The sequence below is a fragment of the Rhopalosiphum padi genome, chromosome 3 (genome assembly GCF_020882245.1).
Source record: "Rhopalosiphum padi isolate XX-2018 chromosome 3, ASM2088224v1, whole genome shotgun sequence".
NCBI lineage: Eukaryota > Metazoa > Arthropoda > Insecta > Hemiptera > Aphididae > Rhopalosiphum > Rhopalosiphum padi.
The window spans coordinates 15,388,039-15,411,557 of NC_083599.1; the positions used below are offsets into that span (position 1 = coordinate 15,388,039).

A 23,519-nucleotide genomic window follows, 5' to 3' on the forward strand; every position below is an offset into this window, starting at 1 on the left:
ATATTAATAAACATTTGAAAAGTCAAAGAATTTTTAATTTTTATAGCTTAGGCTTAAGTGGTTTATTCTGAAACCAATAAATATAAGCACAATTTTTTTTTTATAGGCATTGAAGTTCAAATTAGGACGAAGAATAACTTATTTAATTTTTTTGTTATGATTCAAAAATAAATTCTTTATGGGGACTTAAAACTTTTACGTTTATTATGAATTTTAATATACGCGATGCTATTTTCGTAGGTAATATGAAACTAACTTAATGCTATTAATTATTTATACCAAGAATCTATTTGCACATTTTTATGATAAAAGGTTATCGATTCAAAATTTAATTACAATAATAAATGTCATAAATATATACTATTATAATAATAATAAAATATTGATAGTAAAATAAATGCTAAGTTATTGGAAAAAATGTAATCAACCTATGGCATTACTAATAATAAAATAAATTATTTAGCAATATCGAAAAAAAACATATCATGAAATGTACATACATAGTAGTATAAGCTGTAGAGAGGAAAGGGTTACCCGGCGTGTAATTATATAGTGCTTTTTTACACGCTCCTTGATGTTATTAAGACAATAAATCACTCACCATTATCATTTAAAATTTAAGTAAATTAATTTCAATAAAATGTCTTCAATGAGGATAGATATCGTTAAGGTATAACCTATCAAAATTTTTACTAAAACTCAAAGGTAATTCAAATAGTTCAAAAATTAATATTTCTTCCAGTTGAGTATAAATCTTTTGTTTTCCATTGAAGCGTATGATTTATAAATGCAATGTTGAACCATCCTCATTGAACTTTAAAATAACTTAATTTGTCGTTTATTGCTTCAACTTTTTTGACATTGGGAAGTAGTTTATCACCAACTGTGAACCTCGTTCATCTTTATGTGAAATGTTTTCCATTGTAAAAATAAGTCAAATTCCTATTTTATTGATTTCTTACTACGGGTATCATAAACTCCTGAAAAGAGTCAGTCTGTATTTTTCAAGTTAAGCTAGACACCACTGTTGTCAAAAAAACCGGACCCAAACAATGATTGCACATTCTATGATACAATATTTAAGTCATTCAGCTCTATTTGTATGAGTATTAAGTTTGTTCTGTGCTTTATTCATACTCGACTGAAATCGACTGAAATAGTTAGTACAATAAATGTCGGTTACAAGACTACCTTAAGACTGGGATCTACAGGTTTATCACCAGATACAATAAAAAAAGCTACCCATGCTTCTAGGAAATACTTATTAGGCTAAATTTTAGCTAAGAAGTATTAGTTTATTATAATATATTAAAATCACATATTTTTTTCATTTTTATTGCGCCTGCGTATAAATATCGATGGTTTGTTCATATTTTTTATTATTATTATTTTTTTGAGTTATAACAATCGTTTGATTTTGTCTAGCAGTTATTTTTTCTTATCTATATTATTTAAACTCCATCATAGTAATTTTTAATCCAACGAGAGAAATATGTCCAATTGATCGCCACTTATATTTTTAATAAATTATTAAATAAACTATCGTTACTCCAAAAACTGTGTGTGTGGTGACCCGTTTCATTGGCTAACTATATTACTAATATATCGGTTGTTTTATAAATGTTAATTGCACATGGAGTAAATTGCAATATAACTAGTAACGTACTTTGTTGCTCTCCGAGTGGTCTGTGCTATGCAAATTGTTGGTCCTGCGGTGTTTTTTTTTTTCATACCACATTATTATGTTCATTGAGAAAAAAATGCTAGACAGTTACCCACTCGTAAAATACTATACTTTACGTTTATAAAATGTTAAAAAGGGGACAAGTCAATTTTTATCAATTTTATTTTTATTACTTTTATGCATATAGAAAACGTAAACAATGTGTTTAAAATAAAAATAATTTAATAAATATTCTAATAGAAGGAGCATGGCAATAAAGATAATCGTATCTTAAAAACAATATAATTTAGTATTTGTCTTTCTGAAAATCTAAAAAAAAGTAGACTTTTCCTTTTTCTGCAGTTAGCGATTTATATTAATACAAACAATAAAAAAGTTAAATGAAATTACTTTTTCAAAAATATGTAACAAGTACCTATGTTACATATTAAATTTATTTTAACAATATTTATATATGTACATTAATAGAGCACATAAATACCTATATGATATTTTTTATTTCAATGCAAATTATAAGTATAAAAAGCTTAATTTTTGTCTTTTAAATAAAATTATAAGAAAGTTTTTATTCATTTATTTTGTACTATCTTATGGTTGCTACACCAATGTTTCAAACAATTTATACCTATAATTGAATTTTCGACAAATCTGACGACCTGTCAAAACATATTTTAATGATGGATAGTAATATTATGTTTCCGACGAGAATAATAATTATTAAAATCTCTCAAACAATCGCTCACTCGCGATGCCAAAGGAAAATCTCGAATGCATTTGATAGCAACGCTCATAGTGTTTATATATGAATATTAAACAAAACAAAATAACAAGTTCAAAACTAACGCACTAAATTAAGTTGATTAGAAAGTATTAAATGTTTCAAAAAGCTTATTTAAAGTTGCTGCTTTGGTGCGTTGTTTAAACGATAAAACAATGAAAAACAGATTCTTGTAATCGACGTTACGGCTGTGGAAAATTGCATAGTGGAAATAAATAATTTATGTTTCTTTTTGTCAATATTACGTGTGTATACCTAAAGAATTATAGTCTTATATTATAGTCGATTATATTTATGTATATTAATATTCGGTCATGAGTAAATAAAATTAAAATTCTAGTTGGCAGCACATGCGTGAACGAACAAGAAATGCGTTACAACTTACGAGTCCGGAATGCGTAATAATTAATACGAAAATGGAACTCATTAAAACTTGTATAGAAACTGCAAAATATTTAAATCATAAATTATTGGTAAAATCATTATCAAATATAATTGATCTCAAAATTATTTGGAATATTATAACGAGTTTGAGCGAATAAGTTTTAAAATCATTTTTCCATAACTTTGAAGATGAATACGATAGACATGATAATACAATTATACGTATAATTGCAACTAACCGGTTAATAAACACCTCGATGACTGCCCCGGAGCCAAATAGGTCATCAGCTTTGTGATATATAATAATAATAATATCAATAAAAATATTGTATACGTTCTAAATACGTATTTTCCATTGGCGAGACAACAACGCACAGTAACAATAATTCGATTACTGTTTAATATATATCGTCTATATTGCGTCAACACCGTATCTTGACACGTCCAAACGCGTTTTCCAGTCACTCTGATCTACACATAAACAATAAAACGTGGTACAGCCGAGTCGGTTTAAGTTCATTCGATTTAAGTCGGAAACGAATCGCCATTTTCTACTCGAATTCCTATTACTTTATATTTTTACTGTATATTATGATACTTTTTTTCCGCCAAGTCGTTTTTGCGTGACGATTACCTATATTACAGTCATTTATAAACAACAGAAGCAATGTAATAATAATAATATGATGGGAACGCTTTGAACCTTAATGTTTCGATAAAAAAATTGTTTTCCTTGTAAGTTATAGTCGTGTATTTGAAACAATAGTATATTAATATATTACCTATTTTATTATATTACCACGTGTTTGATGTTCTGCGGGTAAATTGACAGCGCGTAATTGGAGGTAGTATATTATTATAGTTGTATCTCAGAACATTATTACCTCTATGGCTTTACCCACATTTTTTCAATGATAACTCAACCAGGTTAAAACGTCTAGTCATAAGTCAATCCTACACCAAATACACTCTTATCGTGACTTTTGTTAATTTCACCATGTTCATTCTATAATCTGTGTACATTCTATAAGTATTAAGTATTTATATTTTTTCATACATATACTGTACTGCAAGCTCTATGGGGCGTAAAAATATAAAATATATAATATGAAATATAAAGATATAATTTAAATGACCACCGTATAAATTTAGTACCACGTTACGTTATGTAACTAATTTGTTTTGATTTATTTTTTAATATAACGCACGTATACGATTCCCAAATGTATATATATTTATTTTAGGAAGAGTAATAACAACCATATCTAACAATCCACAAATAAAAAAAAATGTTCTTTATAAATTGTAATGGAACATGTACAACGATAAAATAACTAAGTTCTACCTGAACCTCGATTTTGGAAAACATAACAGATGATGCGTTTAATAATAATATTTATAATAGGTAATGTTTGTTAACGATTGACATAGATATAGTTTCTATTTATATTATAATGCATTGGTATATATTTTTTATTTAAATAGTTAAAATAATAGTGGAATTTTGTTTTTTAAAATAACCAAAACATAAAATGTATATTATTTACTACATACGGGACACAACACGTATAAGAAAATGTAAAAAATCAGTTAATATGTTTTTGTATTCTTACACTAAAATCAGCATTACCAATTAAAATTTAAAACTTATAATATACTCATTACGATTAAAGAATACGAATTTCTGGCGAAGGTACAAATAATTTTAGATTGTAATTTATGGTAAACAACGACCACAATAATCAGTGTTATATACAGTATACCCTATTATGCTATTATTATTTATTTATATTATTTATATAGACATCTAAATTCTACAGTGTTGCGTGGTCTAAACGAACAATTGCGTGAAATATCTAAAAAAAAAAAATATATCCGTAACTAACTACTTTTTTATATAAACCATAAAAGTATTTCGTTGTAAAATAATGGCTCACCGACTATGTTCTCCAAGAGCACTCGATCTTATACGTGTTCTGTTGCCAAAAAATGAGATTTTTAGAAGACATTTTACGTGATAAACGAGTATGGGGAAATATTATGCTCAAGGAAATTCTTGTTGCATTTTTTCCCTACCTTTTAGTGCGCGTATCGTGTTGTCAAGCATTAACACTTTAAATGGTTTAAATCGCCGTTTTATAAAGTCCCCCGAGTCGTCACGTTTTATATTAATATTAATAACAAATATAATATATTTATAAAGTATTAGAAAAAAAACAAAGATATAAATCAAATAAGATTAAAGTACACGATTTATTTAGTGATACATACACGTAGGCGTTCGAGTGAAAACACATCGTTTAAAGAATCCAATTCAAGTAGTCACGAGATATTATTAGGTGCTTTGCCATTATTATCTGGTCATATTGTGTGCGATATGATCAAGTGTGTTACGTTTTATGTATTTGTGTAAAAAGTCGTTTGACAAAAAATATTTACAAACGCAGTTTCGTGCAACGTTACAATCGCGAAAAACATAATAACATGAAAAATAATAAGGCTTATGATTTAACATTGTAATAACGATGTAACATCGTCATAAATCGTATCATAAGCATACCTGCGCATTAATATCTCAATGTTGAATATTACGAAATATCAAACCGCGTTCATATTAATTGTCCCAACGAAATATAACAGTATACAAATCTTCGACAAACGTGGCTTTAAATCTGCATTAATATAATATAACAATATTGTATGTATTGTAATATTTTAGCTTACGTGGTATAACAGATATAACCGGTTTAACTATCTCAAATATTTAAAAAAAAAAATTGTTATAATTATTATTTATAAAAGTCATTTAAAATATTCACATGATAACGTATTAATTATTTATTATACTTATAGACATCGTTTTTTGATTTATTTAGTTTATCAAAATGTATAGCACGCACGAGTTAGGAAATTTTATGTGTCGGTTTCTTCTTTTCTTCCGTTACACATTTCTTAATATATGATTATATACTCTATTCAATCATAGAATGTAGTTCCTTCGAGCATACAAGTGAAGCCTGGGGATAGGAATTTATATGGTGGAATGGTGGCGGAGGCGTACGGTGTGTTTTGGCTTGTGAGCAATCACATTCTTTCAGTAAAAATAATATAGTTAACAATTATTTTATTTTTACTCAAAAAAATAACTGAAAGACTATTTTTTCCTTTTTTTTTTTTGTTACAGAGGTAATAAGAAACTTCGAACCCATCGTCAGAGACACAGTAACAATGCCTGGCAATGTGGCCGTCTTCAACTGCCACATACCTGGAGTGAGTTACAATGAAAATCACGTGTTACCGGAATCAGTGGCGATCACTTCATGGGTGCAAGACGGTGTATTCAACATATTCCCGTCATGGGAAATAGGTGAGTTTCCAGTACTTTGTAATTTGTCTAAGAACAATTTATCTACATATTATTTATTTTTCACCATGTTTCATCTTTGCCTATTAACCTAAACTTAAAATGTGTTTGGATGATAGGTTAAAATCCAGTACCTAATTTAATATTAAAACACTTTCCAAAATGATATCTATAAGATGGTATTATTTGTAAATCTGAGTTCATGTAAAGCAAAAAATATATATTAATTATATAATTTAAGTTTCGAGATTCTGCTGTTCATTTGGACTAAACGTATATTTTAAGTACTATTATCGTAGGTGCTTTAAATAGTTATTGTAAAGTTCAGTTTTAAACCAAAAAACACATTAAATCATACATATACAAAAAAAAACCTAAAAAAACTGTCACATCATCTTACTCAATATTATATAAAAATAGTATATTTTATTGGTTTTCTACTTTTAAGTTTTAGTATAATATAATTAAATATTCATTAGTATATAATATATTATATGTAAATATAACATTTTCATGATGAACTTTTACTACCAACACCACCATTTTTATAGCAACGGTACTTGAGTAATATACACAAACAAATTGTGGTGATCAGTAGATGTTTTAGTTTAGGTGTTATCTTTGGCTAAGCTCTCAACGACATTTTGATTTCTTTCTCATGCAAATATAGTCTCCATAATGTTTATGTACAATCAATTTATCATACTTAAATTTTGTAAATAATTTAAATCTTCATACAAGAACTATCATACTTTTTTCAAAGAGGAAATTTTATTAATGTTTATTCAAAATATAAATGATAAATTGAAACTTAAATACCTTACCGACTTTTGAAATTATTATAGTCATAAAAATTGGAAATATAATTTTCGTACAGAATCTTCTTGAGAAGACGTCAATCACTATATAATAATAATCTATTATATTGTTTTCATATTAATGAAATATAATGTATAAGCATTTTTTGATACTTAAATATTTTGAAGTATGTATAAGTATTATTTTAAGTCTTTAAGATTTTATTTTTGTTTTTAAATAAAAGATAATTGAAAATAAAATCAGAACAATCATGAACATAATATTATTGTCAAATGTAAATTGTTAATTTTAAAACCAAAAAAATTATTCATGTAAAATAACACTTTCACCAAATCAAAATTTCTAACGACATTCTTTAATATATCTGTAAATCTTCTTATAAAAAAATAATTTGTATAATATTTTTTTCTGTAAAGTGGCTTGAAATCATCCAAAAAATCTATTACTCAACTAAAATGTATCATCAATGATTATTTCTGCTTTACTAATTTCCAATTTAGTTTAAAAGTTAAGTGTTTTCATTGCTGTAGTTTTAAATATATTTTTTATGTTACTATGAAAACAAAACAACTGGTACGATGTGTTTATTCATAATTTTTTTTTATCAATTTTCCGGGGTAAGTAGTTGGGTATAAAAAACTGTGCTTCAACCTAACTCTTTAGTGAACTGTATATATTTAAGATACAAATGGTTGATTATTGAATAGATAATTCTGTAGCAAGCCTAACTTATGATAGTGATTTAGTGATAGTAAAATTGTTCACCTAATTTTTAGTTATTAAGTTTTACATTTCTAAGTGAAAAAATAAATATTTTCGAGATAAAAAGCAGTATATATTACTCTTTACAAATAGATAGATACTTTAATTTTATTTATTTGTTTATGCGCTCTGAGGTAAAAATATTTTGTTTTTTTTTTTTTTGAGGATATGAGTAAAAGGAAACTTATTATGGCACTATCGATTTCAAAAAAATAAAAACCAACCGTGTACCACGTTTTATTCAAAAGAAGAGTTGGTTATTACATAAAAAGTTTTAATATTCTTGACCATATCAATAAAATTATGTATTTATATAGGTGATTAAATTTAATATATTACATTTGTGGAATATTCTATTGTATTAACATAAAATATTACCAACAATATAAAATAACAAACATAATATTATATTATATAATTTTTTTTCGTGAAAATGCGAGATTATGTCGTCAGACTTCACGAATCATCAAACTCGGTCACGATAACACTACACACAAGCACACAAGACACGGCGCGTGTAAGTTGACGGATGATAAACGGAAAACTATTGTACCGATACGCTCGAAGCATATTATCTCATATGATTTTGTTAGGCAAGTATTCCCAAACTCGTGTATTGACTAGACATGTTACTGCCTCACAGCATTACATGTTCAAGTTATAATACACGGGGAATGGTGTCTCAATAATATAAATTTGTTTATGATATTCTGTTGGAAATTAGTAACGTAGTAAATATTCTACGAATTCAATGAAAAAAAAAAAACAATAAATCATTGAGACTTATGTCAAATTCGTAATTTTAAAATTAAAGGCGATATCAATAGTTCTTAAAAATAAATAAATTATTTAAGGTACTGTTTTGTCGTTCTTATGACGCACGCCATCATATTCGAAACTAATAATGTACAATTCTTTTTTCTTTTATTATTATTTTATTCATTAACGGGATTTTTTTTTATAAAATAATATTATTTTAATTTATTATTAATGTTTAAAATAATACGTATGGTATTTAGATATCAAATACATCATTAAAATGGAAATATAATATTATAACTTAAATTAATAAAATAAATAGACTATAATATTATGACTATTTTTTTTTTAATATTACATTTTAATGTGCTTGCAATTGGATCCATTGAGTGAGGTCTTACCAGCCTAACTGTCATACAAATTCTATGTACGTTATCTGTTATTGACTGTAAGCATTGGGATAGTTAGAATACATACAATGCATACAATGCATAATAATAATAAAAAAAAAATGCTTTATTAATAAAGACATATATTAATTAATCAACAAAAGTTGACAAATAGACAGCCTTGACAAGGCTATAGGTCCAGTTGTCATAAAAACTGGGATACATTATTTTTTTGAATTTAAATACAAATAAAAAAAATAAAGATATTTAAGATTTTATTTCACAACATAATACATACGATAACAGAAAATATGTAATATATAATTATATAATATAAAGTATGCCTAATAATATATTTTACGTATAATAGTTGCCCGATTATCGTGTGAAAGAAACGTTCTTCCCTAATATCAATTTTATTTCACTGACGATAAGACGATTTGTGTCATATATAATATGTAATATGTAGTATGGCTATTAAATATTATTTGCCAAATACGTAGCAGTGGGTTAAATCACAAGTTGTGTTACCGTCATCTAGAGTTCTAAACTTCTCCAAGATACAATTTCATCATCCTTTCTTTTTTTCTCGTTGGTAAATAATGCATTCTCTGTATTGATTTATCTAAAAATACTAATTAAATATAATTAGTGAGTTTTAATGTGATTCGTGTTAACTGTACTCATATTGCAACTTACAACAATATGCAATGTTTAAATTTAGATTTTTGTAAGTTTTTTTTATAACTAGATCATTATCAATATTATACAAATGGTTGAGTGTCCCATGAAATTAATGCATACCAAATGTATACTAAATGTTGCTACCAGAACCTACAGTTTTTCCATATTGAGTGAAGTAGTAAAACCTATGCCATCCAAAAGCTTCACTACTGTTATTAAAATTGTAAAATACATTATGACTAACGCACGAACAAAAAACAATTGAAACTAGTAATACGACATAACAAAAATTTAATTATATCCAATGACTTTCAGAGAATAAATACATAGTGACATCACATAAGTATATGTCTATGATTGGCATAGACCGTGTAGCAGGTTTTACAATAATGTCTATATATTTTGTTTGGATACTTTTTGTTGAAGTTTTAAATGTTTTCCAGTTCGATTACGTAGTATGCTCAATTTACCGGAATTCGTTTATACACTGAACTCTGATCCGACAAAAATTGGAAAATCCGTATATAAGCTATTTTCATTTTCGTGAAAATCATGTTAGATAAAGATTACCTACATGGCAAACAAATCAAACAATCCATCTAAATCTATAATACAATTTTATAAATGAATATTCTTTCAACACAATTTTCTATCCAATTCAGTATAGTAAAACATAATAAATCATAATTTAAACAAAATAGTAAATATTAAACAAAAGATCGATATTTAATCACGCGTGAATGTGTTATTAACCTACATCAAGAAAAATTGTCTTTTCATTTTGATGGGAAAAAAAATGAAATTTTTGGAAACATTATAAAAATTTATCGTTCAAATTTAATTTTAAATTCTAATAATCTAATAGAAATAATATGATGACCTGTCTACATTTATTCACTGTCGATTTACTGATCATAATGTTATTTTTTTAATGCTTAAAAATTATAAAAGTAAATATTATGTGTTTGTTTTTTAAATCTTAGGAATATAATATTATTTTCTCGATATTATTGTTGATTCAGTTAATTGAATAATTAAAACCATTCTGAATTTCAAATAAAATATTTAAAGCTTTGTTGATATTCAATGCATGAACAAACTTATTTTTCATCGTTACGACAAAAAACATTAGCTAAATGAAAATACATCAAAACCATAGGTAATAAATTTTTTTCTACTTTCCAGAATTCTTAGAAATATAAGATGTTGTTTACGTTTCCAGAAATACGTTAAATAATATGATTGTGTCTGAATTCTGTGATATCTGTTTCTGTTTTTCCATTAGCCATTAGATTTTAAACTCGGTGAAACTCGTTAATGTGATATTTTATTTAATAAAGAAATAAAGAGGTACGTTTTATATTTCTACTGATCTTACATTTTGTATGGAAATGGTATCATTTATTAAATTACAAATGAATCCCGTGTACTAAATCTAAAGAAATATAGGTACCTATTTTTTAAATTAAATACGATAATCTATGTTGAAGTATTTGATTAAAAATAATATTATTTTATTAAAGAATTGTTGATAAATTCAGATAAATACAATTTTAACAATTTTAATAATTTTAATTAGTTCATTACCAAGTTGAAAATGTCACTGATGGTGATCCATTGACTATTAGATTTTTTGAATTTCACAAATTTGAATATTTTTAGTATACCTAAAATAATAACAATAATAATAATAAACTTATCATTTGTCAAGCAAACATGAAAAGTTTCTAAAAATAACCCAGATCGTGCATGTAATGTAATTAATTATACGTCAATACATATAATTACTTTTTTTTTTTTTTAAATATAAATTTATTATTATAATATTATATCGGTTTTTTTAAATTTAATTTGATTTATACGTGTAAAATTTTGAGGAAAAATTATAAATTGTGTTAATGAAATGGTCATGATTTTCATTTGACCTTTATACTTATATTCGATTAAATATTTTTAATTATAATAATTAGTTTATAAAACATATCAAAACAAAAAATATTAATATTATAGTACGCTTAATTTAATAAAATGGTAAATCATGCAAAAATCATACAAAAAGAAAAACCGCATAGAAATAAAAACAGGAAAAACAAAATTATAAATGTTAAAAACAATGTTTATAAAACAAAGTGTTCATGTCACTATATTATTTTCTGAAAATGTACCGAAACTGTTTGATTTTTATAAAAATGATTATAACTCTTCGTTAATTATTTACTAAAAATTCCATTAACAATATTTAAAGCCAAAACTAAATCATCAAGTTTCTCAGACACTCCTATTACGAGATATTTAGTTAACGTTTGGAAAACCAGTTCTATATGGTTTGTAGCCATACGAATATGCGATTTGATGATACTAAAAAATTATAAAATAATGTGGAAATTTGAAATACAAATATACGATAATATACAACTTTATAATATAATATTTTGTATGTAGTACGTATATTATATTTTGTGTAGTGAATACTTATTATCTTACATAAAACTTTTGATTCAGTGAAACCAAATTGTAGAATTATGTATAATATATTCATAACACGCGTGATATTATAGGACCAGAATGAAAGAGCGACGAACAGTGTGTGTGTACAAAAATATGGTAATAAAAACCACGAAAAAATTATTCTGCCTATTTCCAGTTGTCTTCAAAATGTAATATTGAAATTAAAATTCTCATTCACAAAATATTATATACACATTATTAATAAGTACAACCACTACAGCATGTGTACTATAATAGTAGTATCTAATCTATTATTGTTGTTTTCCATAACAATTTTCAGAAACATACAATGTTATCAGTTAATAACTCTCTTGATTATTTTTTATCTGTGTATAAATCAGTAAAAACAAAACGAGTTGTGTTTAGATATTAAACAAATTACCTAGTTTATAATTTCGTATGGTATCATGCAGATGAGGGTATCGTGCAATATTAAAATTACATGTCATACTATAGAAATTAAATATTTCTTCAGCATTTGCTTTTAAAAAAAAGTTGAAGTTGTATAAATGAAATATTATATTATTTACATTTAAATTGTAAATTAGTTAAAAAGAATTCACTTTTTCATTAATTACATTTTTTTTGCTTTGTCCCTTTCTTGGTTTCAATTTTTGTTTTTAAAAATAATTAACGAAAGACCCACTTTTTTACGGAACTTGATAAATACTCAGTATTTATTTCCATTTTTAATGTACATTAATCTATGTTGATTATTTTAATTATTATAATGCAATCCATTGTAATTGATACAAAAATCTACGCTTTTGTAGACAATATTTTCCAAATCAAAATATTATACATAGTAAATAATGTTTATTCATCAAATTAGCTATACAATCTTCCAATTAATTAGATGAAAATAATTAATATCAAAATTAAAATGTATAAATAGTATGAAAAAGAATTCGATAATATCGGTTTACCACATTTTAGTGTACGCAATAATTTAAAACCGTATTCATAACTGTACTCTTTCTAATTTCAGATTCGAAAATTATCATGATACCGAAAACTGGCCAATTGCGTATAGCGAACGTAGACGAAAACGATCTGAGGCACAGCTATACGTGCCGCATAGTAAACAAACTGACGGGATTCACTCAGGAGAGCAGCACGTTTGGCAGAATTTATTTCGGTAAGCGAATTCGTTCTTTGTCCGTTTTCTTTTACGCAACGTGTCTTAACAAAGTTGGTTTTCTCGAACACGTTGTTTTATGTCTAAAAAAAAAAAAAATAAATAAATAAATAAAATAAAATAAAGTAATGGCTCGTAAAACGCGAAAAACCTTTAACGGTGCGAGCGCCGTGTTTTTAAGGAAAAAAATTTCCACCGAACCTTATCCGCTCGTTAATTTGCGGCCAACAACAAAAAGCAATATTTCACAAACATCCACGCAGTCGTGCACGTCGCCGCCGCCGCTGCCACTGCGAACCGCACAACAAACGTTTCCCAGACGCGTATCACGGCGGTTATTTTTCCTCTTTTTTATTATTTATTTCATTTCATTCCGTTTTAGTTTTTTTTTTTTTTTTTTGTACTATTATTATTTCGCCAATGTGACTTTCACGGCTGTTTACTGGGGGGTAAATTATTTCGCGTATTAGCCACTCGAAGTGAAATATTCCCCTCGGGAGTTTCACCTATAATATACGTACAACGCTCGCGCGCAACCTCCGACACACAATTCAATTTGTCTCGTTCAACGGTATACGTAATACGTATTTATATTATATATTTATGTATAGACGGAACTCGTTCTGTTTTCCCGACAGGCCAGCAATTATTGTCGTCTGAGGACTTCCGCCTTTACACCGCTAAAATTGTCGAATTAAACGTATTTAAGAACAAATGGCGATTGAATCGATGTTAAAATCCAAAACAGTAAAAATTATGAATAAAAAAATCACCAAGTCCAAAAAGTTGCATCAGAATCGTAACAGCTGAACCGCGTAACAGTTATAATTCATAAGCCATAGAAGTGATAAAAACTAGCTCTAATAAAATATAATCTTGACGGTCCTATTATAATGATAACTATGGTTTTGGTATAATTATAATCATAATGATATTATTGTTCATACAACGATACTATATTCCATCGATATCACGGAAAAACAATTATTTTAAAAACAATACTTGAAATTATGAAACCTAGAGGAACGTAGGAAAAATTAAACTTATACTAAAACACATCTTAATTTGTAATTCCAATATTCATATTTAATTTTAGGTTATACTAAAGTAAATTATTAATAATCGTTACAGGAATTCAGAATGAAATATAAGTGCATATCATCTATAGTATATAATATACTCGTTAATATTATATTCGTTGTTAAATTTAAATCGAATACTATGAAACCGTTTTATGTTTAATCAAATACCTATAAGTAACTACGTAAGGGAGATAAAATTATTATTAATAAATAACCATTTCCGGTTATATGTTAGTCATTTTTATTTTATGTTATAACATAGTATCCCTATTCGTTCGACTTTTGAGGTATTTGATACAATTTATGCAATTTTATACAATAACAAATGTGCCATCTGGCAAGGCGATTTTTAAACAACACACAATCGCGCGAATTGTCTCTAAAATATACGAAAATTGCCATTTGCTTTCACCGTAGACAACATTTTGGTCGATTTAACTTTTCCGTATGCTTATTATGTGTATATAAATTGTTTGCATTCCGGTCAGAATTTAAAACGTTAAAATTGTTTATGCGGAAAGAGAGATTTTAATAATGTATATGTATAGGATAGAATGCGCATTTTATGTAATACGGAATTTTTTACCTTTGTCAAATGTAATGGACATTTCAATAATCACCACACATCTATAATAATAATAATAATAATCATAAAGTCTGTGTTTGGTATGGATAGTATTTTTTTGTATTTAATTTCAACGCATTCGCCACTGTACAGTATACTGTCAAGATAAAATGACATGAACGTTCAAAGTTAAAACGTGTGAAATATATTTTCAAAACAATAATAAAAATAAACAAAAATATTATACACCATTAACAAAATGGAGATTTCTCTTTGATTTACGAGTTGAGTGGTAAACATTTAACACGCGACCAAGACGAGATGCTTTCCTAACAAAGCTTTGAAATTAAATACATACGTATATTCCGTTTTCTTTTTTATTAATTTAGCCAACAACAACCATCTGCTGTACCTACCATAAAACATCTATTTAAGTATTTCACACGTACTAGTATAAATAGTGTGACAATTCAGGTTTCGAGAATCACGTAGATTAAAAATATAGAAAATAATAATAAATATAGTGCTTTCACGCCACAACACACTCAAAACAATATTATTATTCTGTAATATTCATCACGAGAATTGGTTATGCTGTAGTGCTTCCGTTTCGTGTTTATCAAGCCCCGGAATATGATTTAAGAGTTGTCTCGACCACTTGTAATAATTATATTTTCTTTTGACTCGATTCGCGTATTTTTAATTCTCCGTTTCCCAAGTTGGAGTCACCAAAAGCTTTCAATGGCTATAAAATAATATGAAAACGAAGAAAAAAACCATTCAGAGAATCTAATTTAGTTTGTTTACAATACAGCCGTCGAAAAAAGAACTTTCAGAACACATAATATTGAATGTCGTATTGATATTATGCAAGAGCTAATTTTAATGTTCGTTGCGACGTTTGATTCGAGTGGCAGTATATTTGTACAGTTCATTGTCATGAATCAAGTTCTTATTGCTGGCAATAAAAGTAAAGTTTAACTAACAAAAATACACTTTACAGATGTCATTTATATTTAAATATAAATTAATTCAACTAATTAAATATGTTTACGAAAATAAACTTCTTAATATCCGCCATATAAATCCTTGGTAATTATAATCATTTAAACAACCGGAATTCAATAATAAAATTAAAGTTCTCTCATAAAAATAATATTTCTCCGTCTCTGCAGATTTTGAAATATGTGCCTTACTACATACGGGGTAAATATACAACATCTAAGGATAAGAAAGAAGGTTTCAAAAACAATTTGTTTTTTGTTTTATCCATTTTTTTATTAATATAATTTAACTGTGTTCGACAAGCTCAATATGAATAAATAGTATTCCCGAAATGTACAAATAATAATATTACAGACAAATATATTAAATAAATATAAATATATTTTGTACATGACACTTTGATAGCTAATTATTTATAGATAGTATTTTTTTTTATTATACATCAAGATTGATGATTTATAAATGTCAATACCAACTGTGAAGATTTCGACAGCTGTATCCACACAAAATCGAGGTAGGGATGGTCTACTGGCATGATGGATTTAAAATATTAAAAAAATAATTTATTTTACATATAAACTTTACACCGAACATAAAATATAATATAATAAGCAATCGAATTAGACAAATAAAAACAAATCCAATATTAATTCAATAATATATTAAAATATTAACTGTTATTTATACTTGGTTATTTTTTTTCATTTGCATATCATTATACAATTATTTAATAAACTGAACAACTACAAAACATTAACAATAAAATCATAATCTTAAAATCACAACAAATTTTATAAAAATCATTATTATACGCATTTACAAACTGTACCTATAGTAGATAAAAACGATATCGATACAGTTCAATAAAAATGCTTACGAATAAATTAATAAAAAAATTGTATTATTTTGGATGGGAAGCTTAGAAAACTAAATTTTCTAAGTGTAAATCGTAAATGTATATATTATAAGCACAGACATGGGCGTGTTTGGTGTTTAAAAAAATATGGGCAGTTATATATTTAGATAATTTATAATAATGAAAGAGTGGAAAATAACAATCCTTATGAAATATAAACAATGTATATTGTTATTTGCCACAAATTATCTATTCTCACCATATTATATACCTACTCCATAACACCATAATCTATACATACACAGTCTAGATACATATGTGTATATTAAATCTGTAATCAAGTAATTAACATAGAATATAATTTATATGTTATATAACATCCATAATCAAAATCCAAATATTTTTTAAAAATTATGCACACATATTTTTTAGATTTTTTGATTTCAATTTCAACTATTTATCAGGCGTATGGTATTAAATTTTCAAATCTTAATCATAAAAATTAACGATGTTATGAATAAATTGTTTGCTGACTTTATTAACATTTGTACTAAAAATGCTTATAAAAAAAATACTAAGCCTATATTTTATTTGTAAATATAATATATAAGAACAACTTATATCGGATCCCGTATTCAATCTGCATATTGTATTTTTATACAGTGAATAATTTTTAATCGTAAATTATACATAACGTAGAAACAATAGGTACCAATTAAGAAAATTAAATAGAATAGATAATAAAAAAATAATATAAAACGCATATAATTGCAAAAGGTAAACGTAAACTTGATGTAAAAAGTAAAGAATGTAGTTTTAGTCCTATTTTTATGGTAACACATTTACCACAGGTATCTCATAATGCTTGGAAAATCACAATCGAGTTATCAGCTTATTCGGCCAGGGATTTTATACTGTATGATTATTAATTTTGTATGTGTTAATGCAGAAAATAAAAATGTATAGTTTGCATAATATAATATAATATTCAAATCCATTAAGCAACCACTGTTGAGGATAATTGTATTTTATCGTAATATTTTTGTCGTATCATTATTTATTTCAGAAAATGGTTGTAAAATACAGTCTCTCTAACGATAGATAATAAAAAGATTTCGCTGTATAGAAAATCTATGGCTACAGAAAAAAATATTGTTTTTAATGAACTCCGGGTGGCACCAGGACAATAATTAAATCACACATAATGATTGCGGTGGTGCGACGCATGCGCGTACGGATAATTTCAAGCATCATGAATGTATTTATGTATATATTATATTAATACGAATAAAAAAAAAATAAAAAAAACCGAAAAAAATCAGTTAAAATACTCCGTAAATGCGTTTATAATAATATACGAATGTTTAATAAAATGGGAAATTGCTGGTACGAAATAACCAACGCGAATGGTGTGACTTAACGAATAAAAATATAAAAATTTTTTTTTTCTAAATCCCTCTGAGCGACATTGTCGAATTCATTGTACACACACACACACATATTTATATGTATATATAATATAATATACGTATATGGTACATGACCACCACCACCACCACCACCGTTAACGTATTATTATGTGTTGATGGGTTGTGGAGAGGGTTGAAGAGCGGTGTCGACGGCGGCAAAGCCGAGCGCATAATTTAACGGAAATTTTAATTAAAACCACCGAGTAATTAATTTTGCACTAAACGATGGCAACCGAGTTATTTTGTATTATTATTGTAAAATATTTATGTTATTTGTGTCTACTTATACAATATATATACATAATATATTATAATTTTTTTTCACACACGCATTTCGCTTTACAGAGAGCAACCGTACCATGGCACCTTGGTCGAAATCCAACGACTTCACCGTCCACTTGGTGAAACAGGGCGATCATCTGTTGTTGCCGTGCGACGTATATGGATTTCCTCCGCCAAAAGTCACGTGAGTAAAATCAAACGGCAATACCTGTTTATAATATCATCATATTATTATACGTTCGAATGGTACGTTTATAAGAATTTAATCGCCGTTGTGGTTTCGCTGCACACTCGCGATCATAATAACAATATATCATAGTAACGTGTTAACTCATAGACTCTAAATGTTTTTCGTATAAAAGTCATTTTGCTGTCAATATTAAGTAGGTATTATGCAAATATACCTATAGCCTGATATGGATATGATGAGCATGATATGTTTTCCTATGCACCAATTAATTGTATTTGAAGCGTGTCGATATATGTATATAAAATAACATATTATATACACCACACGCATATGACGTATTATGAATATATATATATATATATTATATCATGTATTATAATAATAATATAAAATTTAATATTTCAATGTACTATAACATTAAAACGTGTAATTTTATTAATGAAATACAATATATAGGATTAAATACAAAACAAAGTTTCTACACTAAATACGTATTATGTTTTGTCATCATAAGAGCTGTTGTAAGTGTCATCTAATATGAGCCTGGAGTATGTCTTGTGGGCTTATGGCAGTTAAGGTCATAGGTGTTTATTATTTACTTTAGTTCTTAGGTTGTAGCACCGGGATCATTCGGAAGTTTTTAGTTTAAGATTTAAAGTTTTTTTAATTTAGTTCAATCCCTTTTGGATTGTTTTTTTTTTGTTCATAAGTTGACATGACAGAGAAACAATAATTTTTTCTTAATTCTAACTCGAAAAATATCTAATATAAATGCTGCTGTTGATTGATTTTTTAATTGCAAACAGTTTACTCACAGATCATATTATAACTATAGATACAGTAATTATTATTTATGTTTTTACCAAGCAGTAAGAAATATAAAATTGTATACATTCATTGATAACATTAATTTAAAATATATTCTAAAATAATACCTGCTATTCAATGGTTTTTAAATTCGGTTATTTTATGACATTTTTATCCTGAACTTCAAGTGAAGGAGAAACAGACGTTCGACCGAAGAGTTTTATGGATTGAGTCAATTATAGATAGAAAAACGTATTTCACGGAAATACTCTGAATCACTGGAATTGTCGACGATATAATGGTCGGAAATAAATTGGGCGCGGTGAAACGCAGACGTATAGAAAGCTTTTCAGGCTGTCCCATTTTTAGAGTAATAATAATGATGAAACTTCTTGTTCGATAATCGTTCAATTTAAAAGTTCCAATGGAACTGTAAATAAACTATTGGTTATCGACTGAAATCTTATTCAGTTCCAAAACAAAATTTTAATAAGAAAAACTTCATTAGAAAGTACATGTACGAGTTTTATGTTGTGGTTTTGTTTTATATAACCAAGTTTGTTAAACCACCACGGAATCAATGTTATGCTATTAGTTTTACATGTTTATTTTTCAAAAAAAAAAATCGTTTCTTCGGTCAGTATATTACTACCCTGTCCAATAATATTGACATTTTATAACTTACAACAGTTAATAAATAAATAATATATTATATTAAATTGAAAATCAACTTTAGTTTAGAAATATTATAAAAAATATTCAGAACCCGATAACCTTAATATTCTTCATCGCCATGTAGAACATATATATTCTGAAGTCATACTGTTGTAAAATTACTTAATACTAATATATTATATTTTATTTGCATAGTCAATCGACCAGATGGTTTAATCGTATTTATACAATACAAATATATAATATGCTTACACGTGTACACGTGTATTACGACTTTGTGCACCCGTATAATTATATAAAACAATAATGTTCAACATCATACGTTTATCAGTGTAACGAACTCATTTTAAAACGTATTATTTACCGTATCAATATTACAAAAACATGAAACATATCCTTAAAATAAATGCGATTAAGATGAAAAACAAAATTAATTTATAATGAAAATACCATATTATTCTAGCTTTAAAAATAAGTCCACGAACGACCATTTATTCACCTTAGAACATTGTTAAATTCGTTTGGATTAACTATTTATAATTAACCATCGTCATTCAAATGGTTGGGTTTTGAGTTTCTGGCAATTAAAGATTTATCGTATCAAAGGCTTTTTATATAAACACATATTATTATTATCATGTTTGACGCAGCTACAAACAAAAAGAGATGTCTAGGGAATATAATACAATATATTATTATATATGTATACCGAAACATGCGTATAAAACTATTTCGCCTTGGGATTAGCTTATTTCAGATATTCAAACATCCCTTTATGGCTTTATATATTATATATATATATAATCATATTAAATCGTATTATATGTATATTAGGTTATGGTTCCACCGATAAATAATTATGCTATCGTTTGTGTACGATCAGATGTGTATAATAATATGGTGTTTTCTATATAGGTGTTATTTGATGTCTATACAGTATTATTAAACAACAATACCCAATGAAATAAATAAAACCATAATTAAATAAAAATAGAGTAATTTTGGTTAACATCGAAAACCTTTCAAACAGCAGTTTTACAAATAACAACCACTTTTGTGCGTTTGTCATAATACCATTTCGTCAGATCAGTAAAAATCCGATTACGTAAAGCATTATAATATTAATTAATAACAACGTATATTTTAAGTGGAACAATATTCATTGTCTTTATCTTTCACACGTACAACATAACTAAAACTATCCATATTGCATCCATAGTGCAGTGACAAATATTTTAAAAACTTTTTTGAATTTTGCGCAAAGTGTAAATAATATCAAGAAAAACACTTTTATCAATTCAATTTAATGAATTTTTAAAACTTAAATAGATTCATCAAAAACTTTTCAAATTTTCAAAATGAGTAAGTACAATTCAATAAGATGTAAAATTTGATCTAATTTAGATATACTTCGTGCAGATGCAGTATTCTAATCTAAACAGAAAATGTTCAACAAGATACAATTGTTGGTAATCTTCTTAATATTAGCGAGTAATCTGACTATTTTAAAACATGCATGTAAAAACATCTCCACATCATTCTATGATTATGTAATTGTTCGTTTTTCGGTGTTTCTATTTTTAAGAAAGATAATATTAAGGAACAAGTATAATATTTCTTTTTAAAATATTCATAATTTGTTTAAAAATGACTAAAACCTAACATACCACCGTCAATAATATTCTTATCTTCATATTTCAAAATACGTAAACTAACTCCGATATTTAACTTTAACAAAGTTGATTTTACTGGTCAACAATAATGCATTTGCCATTTTGTATGAGTATTTTGTAATGCGAAAAAAATAAAAATGTAGCTTCTCTTAAAAAAAATACGCTATTTGATTAACCATGTATATATACAGTAGAATACACGTCGTGATGAGCGATGACGATATTATCAAAATATTGTATACAATATTTAAACAGCAACAGACAGCTATATTCAAATAGGGTAGTAATTCAGTTAACAGGCAATATTGATTTGATTACACAGTATTCTGCGATGTGGGGATAGACAATAATAAGAATTTACGTCTAAATTATTATTTGCACATTTAACTTATTTGGGGCTGGTAACCATATTTTGCTATCGGATACTACGATAAATATTATATCGGTATAACATTGTAAACATAAAGTAAGTGAAAAATAAAACAGTTCAAAGAAATTATTGTGCTCTGGAATTCCTTTGGTCAATATTTAAATATCTTTCTTAATTCCACAGTTATTAATCGAGTTATACAAAAAATAATTTGTTTGAATAAGTAATATATTTATTTTTTTCAAAATGATAAATTTTTATTACATACAAATAACAAATAAAACATAACAAAAGCCTATAAAATAATAGTTTAAACTTATGTTCGAATTATGCGAAATTAATTAAAAGCACAGATAGCACACAATGTCGTGGGGCACACACACACAATCGTAAATTTGTTTTGCCACCGGTTCATTAATCCTTTGCGAAACGTCAAGTGCAATGTTATAGAGATTGTGGTGTTTTAGTGAACTAGACTTAGCCACTATCACCAAGAAATCTAATTAGTCAAAGAGATTCTCTTCGGCGTTTACCGTGCTCAAGTTCGTAGGTACCTATAATATCGTCTAGCTGGTAGCTGGTATGCACTCAAGGTCTCGTCGCCTCGCCGCACCTCTCTGAAATTGCGTCATTCCAGTATAATTACTAGAATTAATACGTAGGTATATAAAATATTACCGAATTTCCGGCTGACGAACAAAAGCAGAAAGTGAAATTGTTTTGTTCAGCTGATTTTCCAGTACGTCGAATTCTAGATTAATATTTTTAAAAGTTGCAAGTGTACTCAAATCACCGACTCGAGTTAATAGGCCATTTTCTCGGGACAAACTCATATTATCCGTTCGTTTTCATTCCCCGTTTTCTAACTAATTACTACGCCACTGAAGACCGTTTATATTTCTATACATTTTCGGAACGTGCATTCACGAACGCCAATCCAAATAATACGGCACATAGAGACGACTGTATAAAGGTATAGGTGCGTAGGACGTTTCATTGATTGATAAAACAAACTAATCAAAACAGCTAAAATATTTTATGTCAACTTTATTAATTATTTGATCCATACCCGTAGCAGTTGCTTATATACAATTAATGTATAAGCGTCATATTATATACGTATGTTTATTTTTTAACACCAAACAGTATGGCTCGATATAAATTTTATAATAGTATTTGTATTAAAACAATAATAAAAAAATGTAGTGGTTCAGGAATTGTTAATTATTTTTTAGATTCCGATCGAAAAGATGAATTACGTTGGTTTTAAAATAAT

At 26.8% G+C, this 23,519-nt stretch overlaps 1 protein-coding gene across 4 annotated transcripts in view; it reads left to right on the plus strand.

The window, feature by feature from the left end:
* LOC132924228 (cell adhesion molecule Dscam2-like) overlaps window positions 1-23,519 on the plus strand; it is a 277,463-nt gene that overhangs the window by 118,737 nt on the left and 135,207 nt on the right. For all 4 annotated transcript variants that reach the window (XM_060988402.1, XM_060988401.1, XM_060988403.1 and 1 more), the window contains exons 4-6: window positions 6,031-6,213; window positions 13,120-13,269; window positions 18,592-18,712. In XM_060988402.1, the coding sequence (XP_060844385.1) occupies window positions 6,031-6,213; window positions 13,120-13,269; window positions 18,592-18,712 (454 nt within the window). The remainder of the gene's footprint in view (window positions 1-6,030; window positions 6,214-13,119; window positions 13,270-18,591; window positions 18,713-23,519) is intronic.